General features: G+C 44.4%; 1 protein-coding gene across 1 annotated transcript in view; it reads right to left on the bottom strand.

Annotated features, from left to right (window-relative positions):
* The window catches only part of USP34 (ubiquitin specific peptidase 34), a gene marked incomplete in the record, with an annotated part of 5,849,982 nt that overhangs the window by 4,079,946 nt on the left and 1,750,253 nt on the right, over nucleotides 1-19,783 (bottom strand). Inside the window, 1 exon segment of the mRNA XM_044061224.1 lies at nucleotides 8,542-8,681. Coding sequence (XP_043917159.1) covers nucleotides 8,542-8,681 — 140 coding nt within the window.

Genomic DNA, 19,783 nt, shown 5'->3' with positions numbered 1-19,783 from the left:
TGTCTGAATCGCAATAGTCCCTGTAGGAAGAACGTGGTGAAGTGCTTGCAACGCTAGGAGCACCGCCCTCATTTCCAGGACATTTATATGCAATGACGTCTCTGTGGGATTCCACGTGCCTTGGACAATCTTTCCCGCAGAATGCCCCCCCACCCGAGGCAAGAAGTGTCCGTGGTCACTGTGGCTCGGGGAAATGCAGCGCAAAAGGGTCTTCCTGCTAGGGGCTCCGGAGAAAGAAGCCACCACAGAAGGGAGTCCCTGCACGCTCTGCTGACCGCAATCGGAGCATTTAGAGACGAACAAAGAGGAGACCACTGAACTTGAAGGGTCCATTGAAGAACCCGCATGCGTAAGCGGGCATGAATTAGAAGCGGGATAGCTGCCGCCATAGAACCTAGGGCCCTCAGGACCGAAGCTGCAGTTGGTGAAGGTTGAAGGATTGCTGTCACATGACACCTCAGGCTGACGATACGGTCTGGGGTGAGAAAGGCTCGCATTGATCTGGTGTCTAGTCTTCCTCCTATGAAATCTATAATTTGAGTTGGATTCAGAAAAGATTTCTCCCAGTTGATCGTGATGCCCAGCCTTGGTGCTAGTTGAAGGAAGTAATCCCTGGCTGAGCACAGAAGATGCCTTGATGATGCCGTCAGGAGCCAGTCGTCCAGGTACGGAAAGACCTGTAATCCCTGGAGCCTCAGGTGGGCCGCTACCACCGCTAACACCTTGGTAAACACCCTGGGGCTGAGGTGAGACCAAAGGGGAGGACCCTGAACTGATAATGACTGGCTCCCAGCCGGAAGCGAAGAAACCTCCTGGATCGTCTGTCCATCCGTATGTGGTAGTACGCATCCTTGAGGTCTATGGAACACATCCAGTCGTTCTCCCTCAAAAGGGGGAGTATAGATTGCAGGGTGACCATCCGGAACTTTTGTTTGGTTACTGACAGGTTCAACAGGGAAAGGTCTAAAATTGGTCTTAAGTCCCCGTCTTCTTTGGCACCAAAAGAACCTGGAGTAAAACCCTAATCCGGCTTGATCTGGGGACGGCTGGATGGCTCTTTTTTCTAGCAGCTGCTCGATTTCGAGAGCTGCTGCCTCCCTTTGGTCGGGTGGAACATCTGGGAGGCTGCGAGATTTGGGAATCTTGATTAGGGGTATTGAATATCCTCTGGATATGAGTCGAAGCACCCAACTGTCTGTTGTTATGGACTCCCAAGAAGTCAGGTGCATCGAAACCGCCCCGACTGCCTCCAGAGACGGACAGCCGGGCAACCCTTCAGGGCTGCTGCGTGGGTCTCTCAGAGAAGGGTTCTCTGGACCCAAAATTGCCAGGAGCCCCTGCCTCTGGCACGACGACCTCCCGTCCTCCTCTGCCACGGAAGGACTGGTTATCCGGAGCAGGTTGGGACTGCTGCGACTTCCGGAACCACATCTTCTTCTGTCCCTTTTGGTTCTTAGAGAAGGACCTCTGGGGAGCTGAGAAGCGGACTCCGACGGCAGACAGCGTCTTCCCGTCCTTTTCGCTCTGGACTAACGTGTCGCGAACAGTCTTGCCAAACAAGGCAGAACCATCGAAAGGGGCATTCGCGAAGGTCGCCTTGAAGGGCTCAGCAAAATCACAATGGCGGAGCCAGGCCTGTCGCCTCATGACAAGGCCTGCTCCGCTGGCTCTAGCGGCTCCCTCAGTAGCATGAGACAGCAGCCGCATAGATGTATTGGATACAGATCTGAGAGTGGCCATTCGGGTGGAGTAAACCTGTTTATCCTCACTCGAGATGGACTCCGGGGGAGATGCAGCGTATTCTTTAATCAGATCTCGCTGCATCCTAATGACATGTGCCATATAGTTCAGCGCTCTCAAAGAGAAGGTCGCTGAACTAAACACTCGCTTCCCAATGCGATCCATCGAACGGGACTCCTTGCCCGGAGGATGGACGGAGGGACTCTCCTGGGCCAATTCCCTCTTCGTGGCTGCAGCCATCATCATGGCATCAACTGGGGGACCCTTACTCCAGTGGGTGCGGTCTGATGGAGGAGAAAGAATGCGGTCCGGGCGCTTAGGGATAGGCTCAATGGTGTCCGGATCCTTCCACGCCCTGATAGATATAAGATCTACCAGGGGGTCAGCAGGAGGACACCCAAGAGGTAGAAGGGCCCGCCTCGAATGCCTCCAAGAACACAGACTCGTCCGAAGAAGCCTTGGGGGCAGACCACCCCCCCCGATCCTTAACATCTCCATGATGTCTCCAAATGAGACGTCCTCAGGGGGTGACCTAGGGGAGCCTTCCCCTTCATCCAAGTCCGTGTCTTCAGTGACGGACTCAGGGAGTGCATGTGCCTCCTCTTGCACTTGCGCTTCGAGGTACTTCATCGGGGGGGCTGTCCGACGAGTACTCTTCAGCAGATGGATGTTCCAAGGGAACCACTTGGGACATCGAGGCGGGCTGTCCCTGGGACCGGCTGGTGGGGGCCTGGCCCAACTGCAAAGGAGTGCGGGATGGAGCCGTGGCAGGGACCGGGGGTCCGGATGTCCTCGACAGTGCCCTTTCCATAATGTTGAAAGCCGAGGGGGAGCCAGCTTCTCTAAGCCCCGAGAGCCGACCCCCACTCGGATCCGACGTGCGGATCGAGTCGGAGCGAAACCGTCGGATCCGAGGCCAGTGTGCTCCGACCTGGACGGAGCCGAAGACACACCAGCTCCCTCGGATCCGAGGCTCGGCCCTCGGCTCCAAGAGGGCGGGTCCGGTACCAAGCACTCAAGGGATGGGACGGATCCGAGGTGCGCCGACCAATCGGATCCGACCCACCCCGGATCCAAATCTGCACGGCGCCGAAGCTCCGAACCCGTGGTATGGGTCGGAGAAGGAGCTAATGGGCGAAAAAGGGGTCGAAGCCCCTCCCGGTTGGGGGGGGCTAGGAGCACTCCCATTTGCATTTGGGCCTGGATGAATTTCCTCATCATCCGGTCCATATCAGCTTCGCTCATCGAAAAGGTCGATCTAGAGGAGGCCACCGGCGGACCTAGAGAACCGCCTCGGTGACCTCCTGGAAGGGCTAGCCTCCTCCTCCTCGGGTCCAGGAGAGAACCGAGGGGAGTGGAGCCGAGGAGGAGGAAAGCTAGAAGGCACAGGGAAGCCGCTTAGATGGAGGAGCCGAGCTGGAAGCTTGGCTCTCCTCTTGTGGTGCTTCTCCCTGTGCCTCTCCTTCTGTCTCTCCCTAGTAGAATCCTTCCCCTCCGGCAGTTTTAAGGGAGGTTGAGTCCCAGCCGGAGGGGGAGAACTCACAGCAACAAGTTGCTGACTGGAGGGGGCAGAGGCCGAAGCAGTATCTGGGGTAAAAGACCCGCCAGCACTAACTTCGACCTCCGTTCCCTTAAAGCCCGGGGGTTGAACCCTGCACAAATGGTACAACCAGAAGACAGGTGTTCAACCCCCAAGCATTTAACGCACCGAGTGTGGCCATCTGCTGGGGACAGCTTATGGCCACACTCGGTACATTTCGAAAAGACAGCCTTAGGGGCTTCAGACATTACACCTAAGGCCTAAACACACACACACACACACACAAACAACTACGAAAAACCCGAGAAAAATTAACTAAAGAGGGAGGGAAAGCCTTAACCACACACAACACTAACTATATTTGTAACAAAAAAAGAGAATTTGAACAATTTTCCTGTCAGAAAACTACACTTATCTCAAAACCACGCCAGGAGCTCTAGAATTCCGTTGCTTCTTGAAAAGCGGCAAACGAAATCTGAGGTCAGTCAGGGCTTGGCAAGGGGTTATGGGTAAGAGGGAGGAGCTAGGAGCTCGGAGCCTAAGCTTTTGAATTGCCGGCTCGGATCCGAGATCGGATCCGATACCCACAGGTTGCAGACGAATGAAGTCTTCCTACTTCAGATAGATAGTTTTCAAGGTTAAAAATTTTAGTTCAGAATTTGCTGATGGTTCAAATGGAGATTAAGTCAGAGTTTGTAAATCTAAATTCAAACTGCATAGGGAAGTACGATCTTTAAAACAGGATCTAAGAAGAAAGGTACCCCTTACAGAGGCCTTACCATGTTTTAAACAAGCTAAGATAAAATTGTTAAATCTTAAACGGCTCTTTCATTAAAAATTCTAGACAAAAACTCGAGAAAGATTGTGTAAAATCTTACCATAACGTTATAAGTCCCTCTCTTCTTTATTGCAGTATTCTTTACATGGGGAGATTGCCTGCCAAGCGACTCAACGTTGGCCAGTATACAAAAGTCTTTAGGCTAAGGTGCCTAAGTATATTGCACATAGGTTGCTACTGGATATAGGCCATAAAAGCTACGTATGCACGCACCATCCTCGGGACTGAGTGTCTCAGGGAGAAAGCTTGAGAAATGGGTATATATGGCAGGTACACTAATGGAAGAACAAAAGCAGGGGGATAGAAGGTGGGATAGAATACTGCAACAGAGAAGAGGACATCTAGTTTTATGGTAAGATTTTAAACAACTAACTTATGTCCTTCTATTCTGCTGTTGCAGTATTCTTTACATGAGGGAGAATGCAAAAGCTCATGAGGAAAGTAGGAGGTAGAGGCAAAGGAGCTGTCTAGGAAGCCGTGAAGAATGGCCCTTGCAAAGGATGCCCTGGATCTCTAGATGTTGTCCAGTTAGTAGAGCTTGGTGAAAGTATAGACTGAAGACCAAGTAGCTGCCTTCAGAATGGTGTTGGGTGTCCAACCCTTTTAAAGATGCCCCAGATGAGGCAATGGCTCTCATCGGGTGTGCCCTGAGGAAGACAAGGTCTTTCCATAGTATTCATAGCAAAAGGTAATAGTGTAATAATGTGATGGAGTCAGGAAGGACTTTTGGAAATTTAGAGTGAACCCCAGACTTTGCAGGACAGAAACAGCAAAGCAAAGATGCTGCAGTACAGTCGCTGGACAGGAGGCCAGAAAAAGTAGGTCATCTAGGTAGGGAACGGCCAGTAACTCCCTTGACCTGCAAAAAGCGATTACAGGAACAAGGTACTTGTTGAACACACTTGGGGTAGTAAAGAGGCCAAAGGGCAAAGCAGAGAACTGAAAATGCCAGGAAGCAAAAGAGAAACGTAAAAAACTTCCTGAAAAGGGGGATGAATAAGGATATGACGGATAAGCATCATTGAGGTCCAGAAAAACTAGAAAAGCCTGAGGAAGCAGCAGAGGAAACAAGGTCTGAAGGGACACCATCTGAAAGGAAGGGACATTCAGAAAGGTGTTTAGGTGACAGAGATCCAGTATGGGTCTCCAAGTGCCCTCTTTCCTGGGGACCAAGAACATTCTGGAATAAAACCCCTTCCCCTTTGGGAAAATAGGACTTCCTCAATAGTTCCCAGAGTCAACAGACTCTGAAGCACCTCTGGAAAAAAGGCTAATTGTTTCTGAGAAGGCTGAGGAATGCCCACAAAAGGGGGAATTGATTTCCAAACTATGCAGTACCTTTGGCGAATGATGGAAAGAACCCAAGAATCTTGAATAATATTTAACCAAACAGGAAGAGACAGGAAAAAATGAAGAGAAAGAGGAATGTGGCTGAAAAGAAGAAGATAGTCAGACAGCACTGGTTTGTCAGGAAAAGGAGATTTTTGAGCTAAAGAAGTCTGGGTAGCCTTAGAAGGAAGAGCCCTTCTACCACCCCTAACCTCCCTGGGGAGGGGGGACACTACATACGAACAAAGGCCAGCTTATTAGGGTAATTCCTTTGGAATTTAGGTACAAGAGAAACAAAGATATGTTTTGGATCTTGTACAGCCTTACGTTTTTCCTGTAGGAACTTAAACAAATGCTTGTTATCCAGAGGAGCATCCATCAACTTAGCCTTAATATCATCAGGCAAAATTTGAAGCCAAAGCCAGGAATATCTTCTCACACACAGCCAAAAGCAGCATCATAACTGCTTTTAGTAAGAGTGGAGAGTCACTTGAGAAGACATCCCAAACAAGGAGAGACCAGAAGTCTTCCCCCTAGAGTCAGGAAAGGTCAGAAATAACCTGACAAACCTGAGATAGAAGAGACAAAATATATCCTGTCACATGGATCTGATAACTGACAGCTCAAAGCACGGTTAGCTGAAGTATACACCTTCTTCTTATCTTTCTTTTTGAACTTCTACTGTCTGTATCAGAAGGAAGCAACTTTGTAGAAGGCAATAACGTTGATGGATTGTCAGATGCCACAGACACCACTGAAAGGTCAGCAGAAGGGCACTTACTAAGGAACTTACAATCATCAGGCACCTTATAAAACCTATTTTTTTTTTTTTTTGGGAGCAGGAGGCTGAGAAGGCATCTAATATGGCAGCCATAAAAGGAAGAAGAGCAGAAGGTCTAAGAGAATCCATCTGCAGAAGCTCATACTACCTCTTCTGAACCTCAGACACATGGGCATAACCCATTTGACAAATTCCATCACTCTGGAAATTGTGTCCCCAAAGGAAATCTCATCAAACGAAGAGTCAGGACTAGTGCATTCCTCCTTCTCAAGTCTAAGGGAGAAGGAATCTAGGAAGAAAAGGCAATGGATTGCTCAATTGAATCCTCCTCAGAAGAAGAATCTTGTTCCCTACACCTCTTAAGAGGAGAATATGACCAAGGGGGGCTGGAACAGAAACTCCTTCAGGAGGCTTCAAAGCCGTAAGTGCATTAAGCAAACCTTGAGTGAAATTCTGCCACTCATTTTGAGGTTCCCGAGGAGCAGCAGAAACAGGTTTAGTTTTTTTGTTTCTTCTTTAAAAGGACATCAGCCTTGTAAAACGTACAAGGTTCAGAGCCAGTATGACATTCTAGAATAATGGTCAGTACTGCCTCCCTAACCAAAATCTGAGGAACACCCCTAGGCCCTTCCGTAATAATCAGCCACGGTTCCCCTGAATATCAGAAGCAGACATCTGCAAGGCCTCTGAGGATGTGCATGAAGCCAGATCCATTCCAGCCTCCAAAGTGGTCGTGGCAGCGGAATCCAACCCAGGAGCCAGGCGATCATCTGGGTTTTCACTAGCCTTGAGAGAGATGTCCCATGGAGGCAGCACAGCCAAAGTATCAGACCTAACCTTCTTGGTCATCTTCTTTACGGACAGCTGATCCATGGAGCAGGAAGTTCCTTCCATGGCATATTTTGCCAAAAGCTTAAGATGCTGACTTTCTAAATATATGGCTAAAGAGGAAAGCCATCGATGCAGAGTCTTCGAACGAAAGCCTGGCAAATAGAACAGAATGTATGGTCATGGAAGCACCTAGACAAAAACAAACATTACTCGTGACTGTCTTTATGGGGAATCTGTTTCCTGCACTTGCATTTACCCTTTCTGGATGACATGGACCCCACAAACAAGAAAAACAAAGTAAAAAGCTGAGAACAAAACCCCAATGGAGCACTTACCTGAAAACGGCTTGGTGAACCAGCAAACAAATTGACCGTTCAGACCAACAATCGAAGATGGCATTTGGACTGGCAGCAAAGAATTTCTGAGGATGGTATGTCCGGATGTCACCTTTATGCCCTGTGCAGCATGCAGGGAGCATAGATGTGACGTATGGCATACCCTAAGCCACCTAAAGGCTTTGGTATACTGGCCGGACGTTGGCCCACCCTTGACAGGGTAAGGAATACTGCAACAGTGAAATGGAAGGATATCTGCTTAAAACAGTGACTGTCACTTTGGCCTAGGTTATTTCTGTAAAGGGTCCCTTGATCAGCCTACCTACCAGGTTAAAATAATACATAAATAAATTGTAGGAATAATCTCCTGGAGTGTGTGTAGTAGTTTTCTGCATTATGCTCTTTTTCACGACAACACAGACAATGCCAGTGCAGGTCCCAGCTGTTAACTTGACAGCCACACAAAGCTTGCTGGTTTAAAAAGCATGCAGACACCGGCAAGTAGATTACTAAGATTGAAATCTAAACTGCTTTGCAAGCAGCAAAAATTAGCTAGGAGGCTCTGGATTAGATGTAGCCATGTCACCAGAGTGTGATAAGACAGTATGCTTTTCCAAAAAACATCCACATCCCACCGTGCATAAAATCTCCTGAAAGCCTCCTGAATTCTGAACTGGTAGAAATAGTAAACCCAACCACCAGAATCAATAAGGAGGATCCTCAGTGTTTCACTCTGCTGTTTTTTTTTTTTTAATCAAGAGACACTAACCTTTCCTTGTGTACAGCCAAATTCACAGAGACTCATCTATAGTGCCTAAAACAAAAAGTAATCCAAGGAGGGTTTTTTTTTTTTTACCCAACCTTGACTTCTAGTTTCTAGTCTTATACGAAAGTGGCTTCATATTCAAACTTCCCAATGTTTCTATTTGTAACAATTTAATAAAAAAATATCAAAATAAGCTAATGCACAGAAAAAAATGATCATTAGAAGCAATGAAAAATAAGATAGAATGAGAACCAAATGTACTACAGCACGTCAGCTCATGCTCATTAGATGCTGCCTGAAGAAAGCATATAGTCACAACTAAATACACTTTTTTGTTCAAAGGTAAATCAGGCTTTCTGAAACAATAATCTGCAGTCATACCTCCGTATCTGAAAGTCGCTGTTGCACACACTTGTTCCTGTTCATTATCTGTTCATCCATTTCTATGTCACTGCCTCCACTCTGGTGTATATCACTGTTATCACTGCTTTGAGGGCTCTGAACAGACGATCCTTGGTGTACTAAAACAAATGCACAGGTATCAGTCAATAAGAATACAAAATAACAGGCAAGGTATTACCAAATCAGTTGATTTACAAGACATCCCACCTTTCAGGAGTCCGAGACAGAGTAACACTTTATGTCTGATAATTTGGGATATTCATCCACAAAGCTGCATTCTTGGAAACGTGTGGGTGTGTTCCATAGCTCTCAACCTTCCTTCTCCAAAATGAGGAACACTAGCCCTCAATGTGGAACAAGTGGGTGAAATGTGGAACACACATTAACAGCTTACTAACAACTTCAACTAGGAAGGTCATAGGATGGTTAAAATATGCTGGCTTTACTTTTAAAAATGATCTTTTAAAGACTTAATATGATTCTTTTCTATTTAAAATGGAAATCAGTTAAATTCCTAACGCTGAATGTATGACAGACCCTTTCAATGTGGAACTTCGAGGAACATGAACTTTTTAAAAAAAGACTCCAAATGAGGCATGTTCCTCATAATGACGTACACTTAAGAGGTATGGTGTGTTCCCAGCTGAAGCACACACTGTGATGCAATGTGCCAACTACAAAAGTACTCCTGTAGAGACTGCATACTCATTCCCTAGCCACTACTGACCAACCACCTGCCAGAAATAACACAAATTTGACACCATATTGTTAAAACAAGTAACACAAGACTACACATTTCTTGGACAATTCTAAAAATAAAAGCCGACAGAAAGACCAGTCAGCTGCAGTAGGATGGTACAATGGCATCCCTAATCCATCAATTAGAGACGGCACCTAGATTAATATGGCAAGAAAGAATAGCTGTGTAAAATCTTAACATAACCACAGATGTCCTTCTCTTCCATGTTTCACTATTCTTAGTGAGGTATTCTCTGCCTCAGGTGACCTGAACGTCGGCTCCTATACAAAAGCTTAAGCCTGGTTGCTGCAGGTGCGTGGGACGTCACATAGGGCCATAAACCAGGGACCTTAAATGTGACATCTACGTGCACAGACCTCATAAATTAACTGCCCAGTCGAACAGTCGAGTAGAAAGAGCCAAATGATGCCCGCAAGAAGTGTGAAGTGCCATTTGCTGGCTAGTCTAATCATAGTCTATGTGGTGCTCCCGGGTGCCTTTCAGACAAGTCAATAGGAATGAAGGGGGATAGGTGGGAGGGAAGGAATACTGCAGCATGGAAGAGAAGGACATCTATGGTTATGGTAAGATTTTTCACAACTATTCTATGTCCTTCTATTCCTATGTTGCACTATTCTTAGTGTGGGAGAGTGCCACAGATTTGGAAGGAGGAAAGGTGGAGGTAGAGGTATCTGATTCCAGAAAGCCCTGCAGGATTGCCCTAGCAAACCCTGCCCTGGCTCTAGAGACATGGTCCAAATTGTAGTGTCTGGTAAAGGTATATATAGTGGACCAGGTGGCTGCCTCCAAAATGGAGGCTGTGTCCAGGCCTTTGAGGAAGGCTTTGAAGGATGCCACGGCCCTGGTAGAGTGAGCCTTTACCCCCTGAAATAGGTCCTTGCCATGGTGGGAGTAGCAGAAGCAGACAGTTTTTCTGATCCAGCAGGAGATGGTTTGTTTGGAGACTGCCTTGTCCAGGGCCCTAGGGAGGAAGGATACAAATAGTTGGTTGGATTTTCTGATGGACTTAGTTTTATCTAAACAGAACCTTAGTTAACTGTGAATGTCAAGGGAATGAAGTATCCTCTCACTGTCACTGGAGGGAGAGGGGAAGAAGGTGAATAGGTGAATGGACTGGTATAAGGACAGTTCATGGACCACCTCTGGCATGAAAGAAGGGCTGGTGTGCAGGGTCACCCTTGTCCTTGTGGAAGATAGTACAGAGTGGGCAGGCCATGACAGTTTGGAACTCTGACACCCTTCTAGCAAACGTAAGGGCCACCAGCAGAACAGTATTCCATGTCCACATTTGGGGTGTTGCAGAACTGGCTGGCACGAAAGGAGGCAGTGTGAGTTTTTCTAGGATGAAGTTTAAGTCTCAAAGGGGTGGGACGGGCTTTCTTGATGGTCTGATGTGGAAGACCCCTTTCAGGAATAATTTAAAATCTAGCCTGGCTAGGAGAGGGGGTTCTAGGGGTAAGCAGTCAGAGATCGCAGATAGGTGGACTTTCTCTGAGGAGTATGAAAGGCCAGCCTTGACAAGTTCAAACACATAAGTAAGGACTAGAGGGGCATCCGTTTGAAAGGGATCCCTGTGCCTCTGGAGGTACCACTTTGAGAATCTTTTCCATTTTGACATGTAGGATCTCCTTGTAGTAGGTTTCCCGGCGTCCCTCAAGACTGAAAGCACATCCTCAGAATAGTGGTGCCTTAAGAGAATTAAATTTTTAGCACCCAGACTGTTAGACATAACATCTGTAGGTAAAGATGAATGTGTTTCCTTCTGTTGTGTGAGTAGGTCCACCAGGTGGGGTAACCTTGTGATGTGTGCCCTTGGCGATTGAAAGTAGTAGGGGGAGCCAGTGCTGCCTTGACCAACAGGGAGCCACAAGCAAGATTTTTGAAAGGGTGAAAATGTATATATAAACTGTCCTTTCCATAAAATGCTGAAGGCGTCCACCCTCCAGGCAAGTGGAGAGTGGTCCTTGGTGCAGAATTTCTTTAATATTCTGTTCTGGGGGGAGGCAAACAAATCTACCCGAGGTGGACCCCAATGGTGGATAAGTTCTAGAAAAATTTCCCTGTTCAGCATCCCCTTGTGTTGCAAAGAGGATGATCTACTGAGAACATTTGATTGTTGGTTGTCCTGGGAAGGGATGTATGTTGTTTGAAGGGATAAGTTGTTTTGGGAGGCAAGGTCCCAAATTTGGATAGTTATCTGGCAAAGGCGGTAGGACATGGTCCCTTCTTGTTTGTTGAGGTACCACATCAACTGTGGTATTGTCTGTGAAGATTTGAAGGGGGCCTGGTTGCAGGATTGGGAGAAAAGCTTTCAGGGCCAAATGACTGCTGTCATTTCACTCATACTGATATATGTTTCTTTTGGAAGGTAGATTGCCAGGTCTCCTGTATCATTAAGCCCTTCATTTATGCATGTCCTGAGTTAGGGTTGGGGGGGTTGAAGTGGAAGGCCTGGGTTCATCTGAATTTGTAGTATCCACTACCTTAGTTCTGCTTTGAGGCAGGGCAAGAGTGGAATCAAACTCCTGAGGGTGTTTGTGTTGGGACAACACATTCTTCAGGTACCACTGCAGTTTTCGCATATGCATCCTGGCCAAAGGTTGCATAGGGATGGTGGCTGCCATCAGACCCAGAAACTGTAGGAATTGTCTTGCTGATATCTGTTGTATCAGGTCTTAGAAGTGGGTACAGAGGGAGAGAACTTTGTCCTAAGGGAGGAATGCCCTAATCAGGTCTGTTCTGATCCTGCAACCCTGAAAGATTTTTTCCTGCTGGGGAGTTAGGGATGATTTTGGGATGTTGAAGGTGAACCCCAAGCTTTGTAGCAGGGAAATGGCGAGCTGTAGGTGGGCTTTATAGGGTGTCCTCTCTTTCTACCAGAATGAGGACATCATCTAGGTAAGGGTAAATTTGAACACCTTTGGTTCTGCAAAAGGGTACTGTTAGGGCCAGGCATTTTATGAATACCCCTGGATGCAGTAGACAAAAAAAAGGGCAAGGCTGTAAATTGAAAGTGAGAACATTGCCCAGTAAAATGCAAGTATTTTCTGTGAGAGGGTCATCTTTTTTGGGGACAAGAAAGAATCCATAGAAGGGGACTCTCCAACAGAGGATAGCACTGACACAGAAGCAGCAGACCTTGCAGAGGCCTCTGCTGCATCATAACTGCATCTAATAGAATGTCTGGCCACTTGAGAAGCCAGGGACAGTTCTGATGTTACCTCTGTTTTGCTAGGGCAGTCAGGCATGGATGACAGGAGGGTAGAAGCGTGGGATACTAGGTCCAAAGCATATTTTATCATATGGGTTCGATAGTTGATCACTTTGAAAGCTAGGGTGGAGGAGGTATAAACCTTCTTTCCTATCCTGTCCATGTTCTTACGGTCGTCGTCAGTAGGCAAAAGAGATGAGGAAGGGAATCAGTGTTGATTGCTTGCCAGTGGATACAGCAATCACTGCTAGGTCTGCCAGGGGTGGTTTTACCAGGAATTTGTGTTCATCCGGCACTTGAAAGAAACAGTCAGGTTTCTTAGGAGCCAGTGGTTGAGAGTCTGGGTTTTCTGATGCTGAAGAAAAAGCATCAAGATAGGCAGGAATAACTGGCGGAATGGCTGAAGGGGAGGGGGATTCCACTTGAAGCATCTCTTTTGAGTTTCAGTCATTTGGGAAGTGTCCCATTTAAAGTATTCTTTCATCTTTGTGATGGCCTCCCCAAAGTTGATATCCTCTGTTGGAGAGTCCCCTTCTATGGATTCTTCATCATGGGAAGAGAATTCTAGTGGAGAGGCAATCTGAGATGAATAAGTAATGGACTCATTAGAAGATAAATAGTAAACCTCTTGCTGTTCTTCACCTTCATGGGAAGTGGGAAGGTGGACGGAAGAAGCTGAGGCAGGCCTAGGGCTGAGAATAGGGATGGTGGAGGGTGAAGAGGCCATGGGCCTATAAGGCCATGAAGGCCTGCATCAAGGAGGTAGTGAAAGATAGCCAGTCAGGAACTCCCTCTGTAGGGGGGGTTGTTTTCTGCTTCCTTTTTAAAACAGTAGTCCTAGGAGAAGGCATAGATTCAGGTGCTTGGATGGGAGCTGGTGCTTCAGGTAGTGGCATCCCAGTCGGTTGTCTAGCGGTGGCTGGTTCCCCCCCTCCGTGGACATGCCAGCCGTTACTTCTGAAGCGGCTTTCTTGAGGGGAGTCGAAGTGACGGCTCTAACAGGCGTCCCCTCAAACCCTAAATCGGAAGCTGGCGGGATGTCCGTGGGCAGAGTGGCAGAAGTACTAGGCCTTGGCAACTTGGCCTTTTTACATGGTGGTTTTACTGGGGCAGTTGAATCGGGATGCATAATGACCACTAATTTTTTTAAGTGTCTGATTTTCTAGGTACAAATTAAGGGTGGTCAGATGACTTCTGAGCATCTTTGGCACAAAGGACTTGACAACTAGGGCAAGAGGTAAGGTCATGTTCTCGGCCTAGGCAAACAGTCATGCGTGTCCTTATGCGGAAACTGATGTCCACATCGGCATTTACCCTTCTTAATGGACACTGGCTAACGGGGGTGAACAGCATACCAAGCTCAAGCAAGCGAAACAAAACAAAATCCCCAATGAAGTACTTAGCTTTTAGACGTCTTGAAATTAGAGGAGTGAAGTGATCAATGTGACGGCTGACTGTGGCTGAAAAAGTTCTGAGGTCCGTGCATGCAGACGTCACATTTAAGATCCCTGTTTTATGTCCCTAAGTGTGACGCCCACCCACCTGCAGCAACCAGGCTTAAGTTTTTGTATAGGAGCAGACGTCTGAGTTGCCTGAGGCAGAGAATCCCTCACTAAGAATACTGTAACATAGGAATAGAAGGACATCATATATTACATTCAACTTCAAGACCTCTTTCCCCATATACTAGATTGACAAAAAAATGAACATCACAATGAATTTCCTCTGAAACAAAACACCAGGCTGATTGAGAAACTGGAAGACCTTGAAAGTACATCAAGGAGGAACAACATAAGAATATATGGAATTCCTGAGAAAGAAGAGAGTGCTAACATGATTCAATTCATCAATAAGTGGGTTTCATCAGCATTAAACATGCCTGAATCCCTCTCTTTTGGAATTGAGAAGGATCATCGGTCCCTGGCAAATCCAGCTTCGTCTCTGAGTTCATCTAACACCAGGTCTATTATAGTTGGATTTCTTTCTTCACAAGACAAGGACTTAGTGCTGAAATCAGCTTGGACTAATTCTCCTATCAAGATGGGTGAAAAAGTTATTCTTTTTAACAATGACTACACCTCTACAGACATATCCAGAAGAAAGGAGTGCGTTCCTCTAAGTCCTTGAAAAAAGACAATATTAAAGCCCAAATTCTTTTTCCTGCAAGAATAAAAATCACCTTGGCAGAAGGAGTGGAGATCTTTGATTCCCAACAAGAAGCAGTAGAATTTATCCAAAAGAAGAAAATACTGCCGCACATAGAAGAAATGGAATGGTCATCCCAGAGTTTGGAGACAGGCAACAAAAAACTAGATGGTTGGCGCAAACAACACTAAGAAACTAAAGGACAAATGAATAAATTCCTTCTAATTTTAAATGCCTTGTTTTATGAATCACAACATATTTGATTCTGGAAAATCTCTATACTGTAAGGTAATTAAGGTAATGTGAATCATTTTTATTAACTTTGTATTTTCCTTTCTATAGCTACTTCTAATTACATATAGTACTAAGTATTTAAATAACATTCTCTCTCTTTCTCTCTCTCTCTTCTTTCTTCCTATTCCTTTTTGTTACCAATGTTCCTTTTCTCTCTTTTCCCCACTATAAGAACTTTACATACTTTTCCCTTTTAAATAACTACAAATGATATAAGTCTACTAATTCTTCAGTAATAGTATAATTTGACTTAATACCAAAGTGCATTTTTTTTAGTGGGTCAGGGGTGGGGGTAACCATATGTTTCTGATTAGTGTTTCTAACTAGATGTTTTAGACTCTTTGTTTAGACACATATAAACATTAATACAGTACATTAATGGCGTTTTACAGATGGCTAAATGTGGTTGATATACACACACATATATATACACACACATAAATATATATATATATATATATGTATATATATATATATGTATATATATATATATGGGTCTACTTCATTTACCCTAACTTCCAATTGACCGACACTTCATTTGCCCTAACTTCCAACTGACCGACACTTCATTTGACCGACACTTCATTTGACCGACACTTCATTTGACCGACACTTCATTTGACCGACACTTCATTTGACCGACACTTCATTTGACCGACACTTCATTTGACCGACACTTCATTTGACCGACAAGTATTATTGGCAAGTAAATGGAATATGCCCCCTTCCCCGCTGTAATTGCGACCCTGGAGTTAGAATATATAGTTGGAGGGGTGTGTGGGGGGGGTGAAGCCTCTCACTTAATTTCATATTATATTGCTTGGTTTTGCTTTAATATTGCTTAGTAAAACAAAAGTAAGTTGGGCCTTCGCCCCCACCCCACCCCCCCACCCCCCATTGTGGGTTTCGGTCATTTGGTCTCGGGCAAATGGGTGTCAGTCAATTGGAAGTTAGGGCAAATGAAGTAGAACCTATATATATATATATATATATATATATATATATATATATATACATATATATATATATATATATATATATATATATGTGTGTGTGTGTGTGTGTGTGTGTGTGTATAAAAACACACATACACCAGTTTTTTTTCTCTCTCTCTGGTCTGGTTAATTGGTGGGTAAATGATTGAAATGTTATAAAATGACTTCTGATTTCAGGCAGCTGTTACTTCTAAATAGCTGTTCTTATATAACAGTGTTAATTTTTTTATGCTGTTGATGTTTTGTGAGGAAACTGGTGGGCTGTGTGACTGTTTTCATTGTGGAGATTCATGACATGCACTGACAAGGCAGCTTGAGTTTTTTTTTTTTTGCTTTCTGTAAACTCTAAAAGGTTCAAGATTTCATTTCCCACCAAAAACGCTTTTTCCTCACTACAAACAACCTCTGCTGTGCATGGGCCTATTTAGATACTTTTTTAACAAGTTTATGAAGCTGCAGCTTGAAAAAAAAATAGTGATGATATCATTTGACCTTTTGAACTTGTTAAATGGCTGTATTTATAAGTTCACAGGTAGGTACTAGGCTATCGGCCCGAGGGCCTAAGCAAGCCTAGCCAACAAGGTTCCCTGGCTTACGCCACCCAAGAAAGTTAATTTCCTGTACCCCTTTCGAGCAAAGCAACAGAAGTGATCCCTGGGTTGTACTTCCTATTTCTCATTCACTCAAGACTTTTCTTGAAGAGTGCTAATGAGGAACTTTGCTTGACATAGATGGGCACCTTGCTCCAGAGTATAGGAAGTCTCTGGAACAGGAATCTATCCCTCCAGCATGTCCTGTTTATTGTGGGAAAAAGTTTAGGTACCTAGAGCATGTAGCTCGGAGGGACTGGGATTTCTTAAGGTGTAGCATGTCCAACAGCTCTGGGTTTAACACAGCTTTATATGTTAAGCAGTGATCTCCTCGGAGTAGGCGATATGTTACAGAGTAAAGCTGGAGATTTTTGAGACGGTCAGTGTAGGGCATCTGTTTGAGGCCAGTAATCCTCTTTGTGAGGTACTTGTGTGGCATTTCCAGCTGCTGCAGATGTCTTGTGAGGTACATTCCAAAAGGGGCGTTGTACTCTATAATGGGTCTAATGAGTGCCGAGTAGAGGGGAACAATGACCTCTTTTTTCCTGGATGAGTACCCTTTTGTGATGAGGTGTGCCACATAGAAGGATTTCCTGACTACTGTGGCAATGTGATTATCAAAGGAGAGACTACTGTCCACCTGGGTCCCAAGGTCTCTTATCACACATTCGACATTAAGTAGACTGCCATTTATGTGGTGGTTCATGGGTACAGAGTTTTTACCAAAGGGGATGACAATACACTGTTTGGCATTGAGCTTGAGGCCATGGCTTTGACACCAGGCATCTGTCTCAGTGAAGCCCTTCTGTAGTATGTCCACATCATTTGGGGACTTGACTATGGCTCCTAGTTTGCAGTCATCAGCTAACTTCATTAGCCAGAGGCCTTCTATGTTAGCCTGTACTTCAGAGAAGTAGATACCAAACAGGAGAGGTCCCAGGACTGAACCCTGTGGTACTCCACTTGTCACTGATTTAAAGTCAGATTTGGAGTCTGCAACTTTTACAGTGTGGGTTCTGTCAGTGAGCCAATTGGCAACCCATCTTGTGACGTAAGCATTTATACCTACTTTAGTGAGTTTAGCTAAACTAGGTATAAATCTTTACGTCCCAAGAATTCTTTTCTCTTGAAATTCTGTTATCCTTAACTTAGATACTTTAAATTTTAAATAATTTGCGTTGTCGCCTCACAGTAAGTCGCTGTCCAGTTCGATTCTCAGCTAATGCGTCTTCTACGTGGAGATATGCGTGAATGGGCGTACCTTCGTTAAAGGTTGTGTGTCAAGGCTGGTAACTCGACACGTAAAAATCAACTACCAATCATTAGTGGACTGGAGTTCCGCTGTGGCGACCCCTACCCAGAAAAAGCCGAAAGAGACAAAAAAAGTTCTGATAAAAGTGTTTAACTCTTCTGAAAATGCCTATGTTCTTTTAAAGATGCATACATTCTGCAGATTCAATGATACTTTTAATAACTAAATGATATCAAATGAACTAAGAGCTGCATTAGAAAACTCATTATGCATATTATATAATATCAGAGTCCAACTTTCCACAAGTAAACGCTGACACAACGTAATAAAAATCAAAGTGTTCTAAACCAAAATAACGAGTGCAGCAGAAGTAAGATAAAACATAAGAGTTTAATTCCAAGTGGGTGTGCACAAACGGATGAGCGCTTTCACAAATGTAGTTTCTTCAGATCCTTCTAGCAACCCCATAGATCTGCTCCTTATATAGTAATTCCAATTAAACAATTAAACAATTAATCAACTAGTACTCATCTATTTGTATAGTATGTAAACATAAACAAGATATAAATATGCAGAATAAATATACATCTCAAATCACACTAATAAAAAAGACATTTCCAAATACATTTAAAACATATATATAAAAATTAGTTAAAAAACTAGTTAGAAACTGTATATGCAAATGAATCCATCAGGTGTTTGCTAAAATCAATATTAAGCACATGAAATTAAGCCTCGTGACATAAACTTAACTAGATACCGGAGTAGATATAAACTGCATAGGTATATATATATATATAATAAAATTATTTGATAAAATGATTTAATATTCCTACGCTGCCTCAACGTAGGTTTAATTGATGCCCTATTGTTCAAACCATGGCCCCTATCTGCCTTAAGTGTGATAATCCAGTCAGTCTCCTTTGCTTCAGTGTGATTCATGATGTCACCACCTCTTTTATTGACATTAATAATCTCTAGAGCCTTAAATAGGAAGGTATGATTTTCATTGTTGGAGGCTACATGTCCTGCAAGTGCATTATGGGGGGTACCTTTCCTAATATGGTAAATATATGTTCCCTCATTCTGTCTCTTAATGGACGGTTAGTTTTCCCAACATAAAAACTCGGGCAAGCTTGGCAGGTAGCTAAGTACGCCACATTTGGTGTCATACAATTAGCATCTGCCCTAGTAGAGTAAGTGACATGTTCATCTGGGTGTATAAAAACATTACTACTGTCTATAAATGAACAGAAATTACAGTGATTACACGGTTTGGTGTAACCATTATTCATCATGGTCTTGCCAGATCTGGGATAACATAGTAATCGTTTCAGGTTATTTTTATTCCTGTAGAGAAAACTAGGTGTCTCCCCCACAATATATTTCAAATCATTATCCACAAGAACAATATCCCAATGCCTATTAATGATTTCCTTCACATTATGCAAGTCAGAGGTGAAATAAGTGGAAAATTTAACAGGTGCACATATTGAACAATTTCGAATAACTTGCTGTTGGTTTCTAGGTCCAAAATATGGTAGACATGTTGAGAGACGTAAATTCTCTACCTCTTCTAAATATGATGTGACCTCATCATTATTATAACCCCGGGTTAGTAGTCTATTTTTAAGACTGACCAACTCCTGGGAAAAAACACTATCAGTCGGATTGAGTCTAGAGGCTCTAATAGCTTGCCCTTTCATAACGTTCTTGAAAACAAAGGGTGGGTGCATGCTTGACCTTAGTAATAAGGAGTTACGATGACAAACCTTACGATGGACACCTGTATTAATCAGATTATCCGTTAATTTCTCAATATATAAATCTAGAAACTCAATCCTGTGTGTAGAGTAGTTCATCGTGAAGGTAAGGAATGTCGTCAGACTATTCATAGTTGCTAACATTGCTTCCAACTGTAGTATTGTTCCATTCCAAAGAACAAAAAGGTCATCAACAAACCTTCTATAAAAA

This window comes from Protopterus annectens, chromosome 1.part0, assembly GCF_019279795.1.
Source record: "Protopterus annectens isolate FY-2018-M chromosome 1.part0, PAN1.0, whole genome shotgun sequence".
NCBI classification, from domain to species: Eukaryota; Metazoa; Chordata; order Ceratodontiformes; family Protopteridae; genus Protopterus; species Protopterus annectens.
Note: the sequence above shows the minus strand (reverse complement) of the source record. Positions and strands in the feature narration are given on the sequence as shown.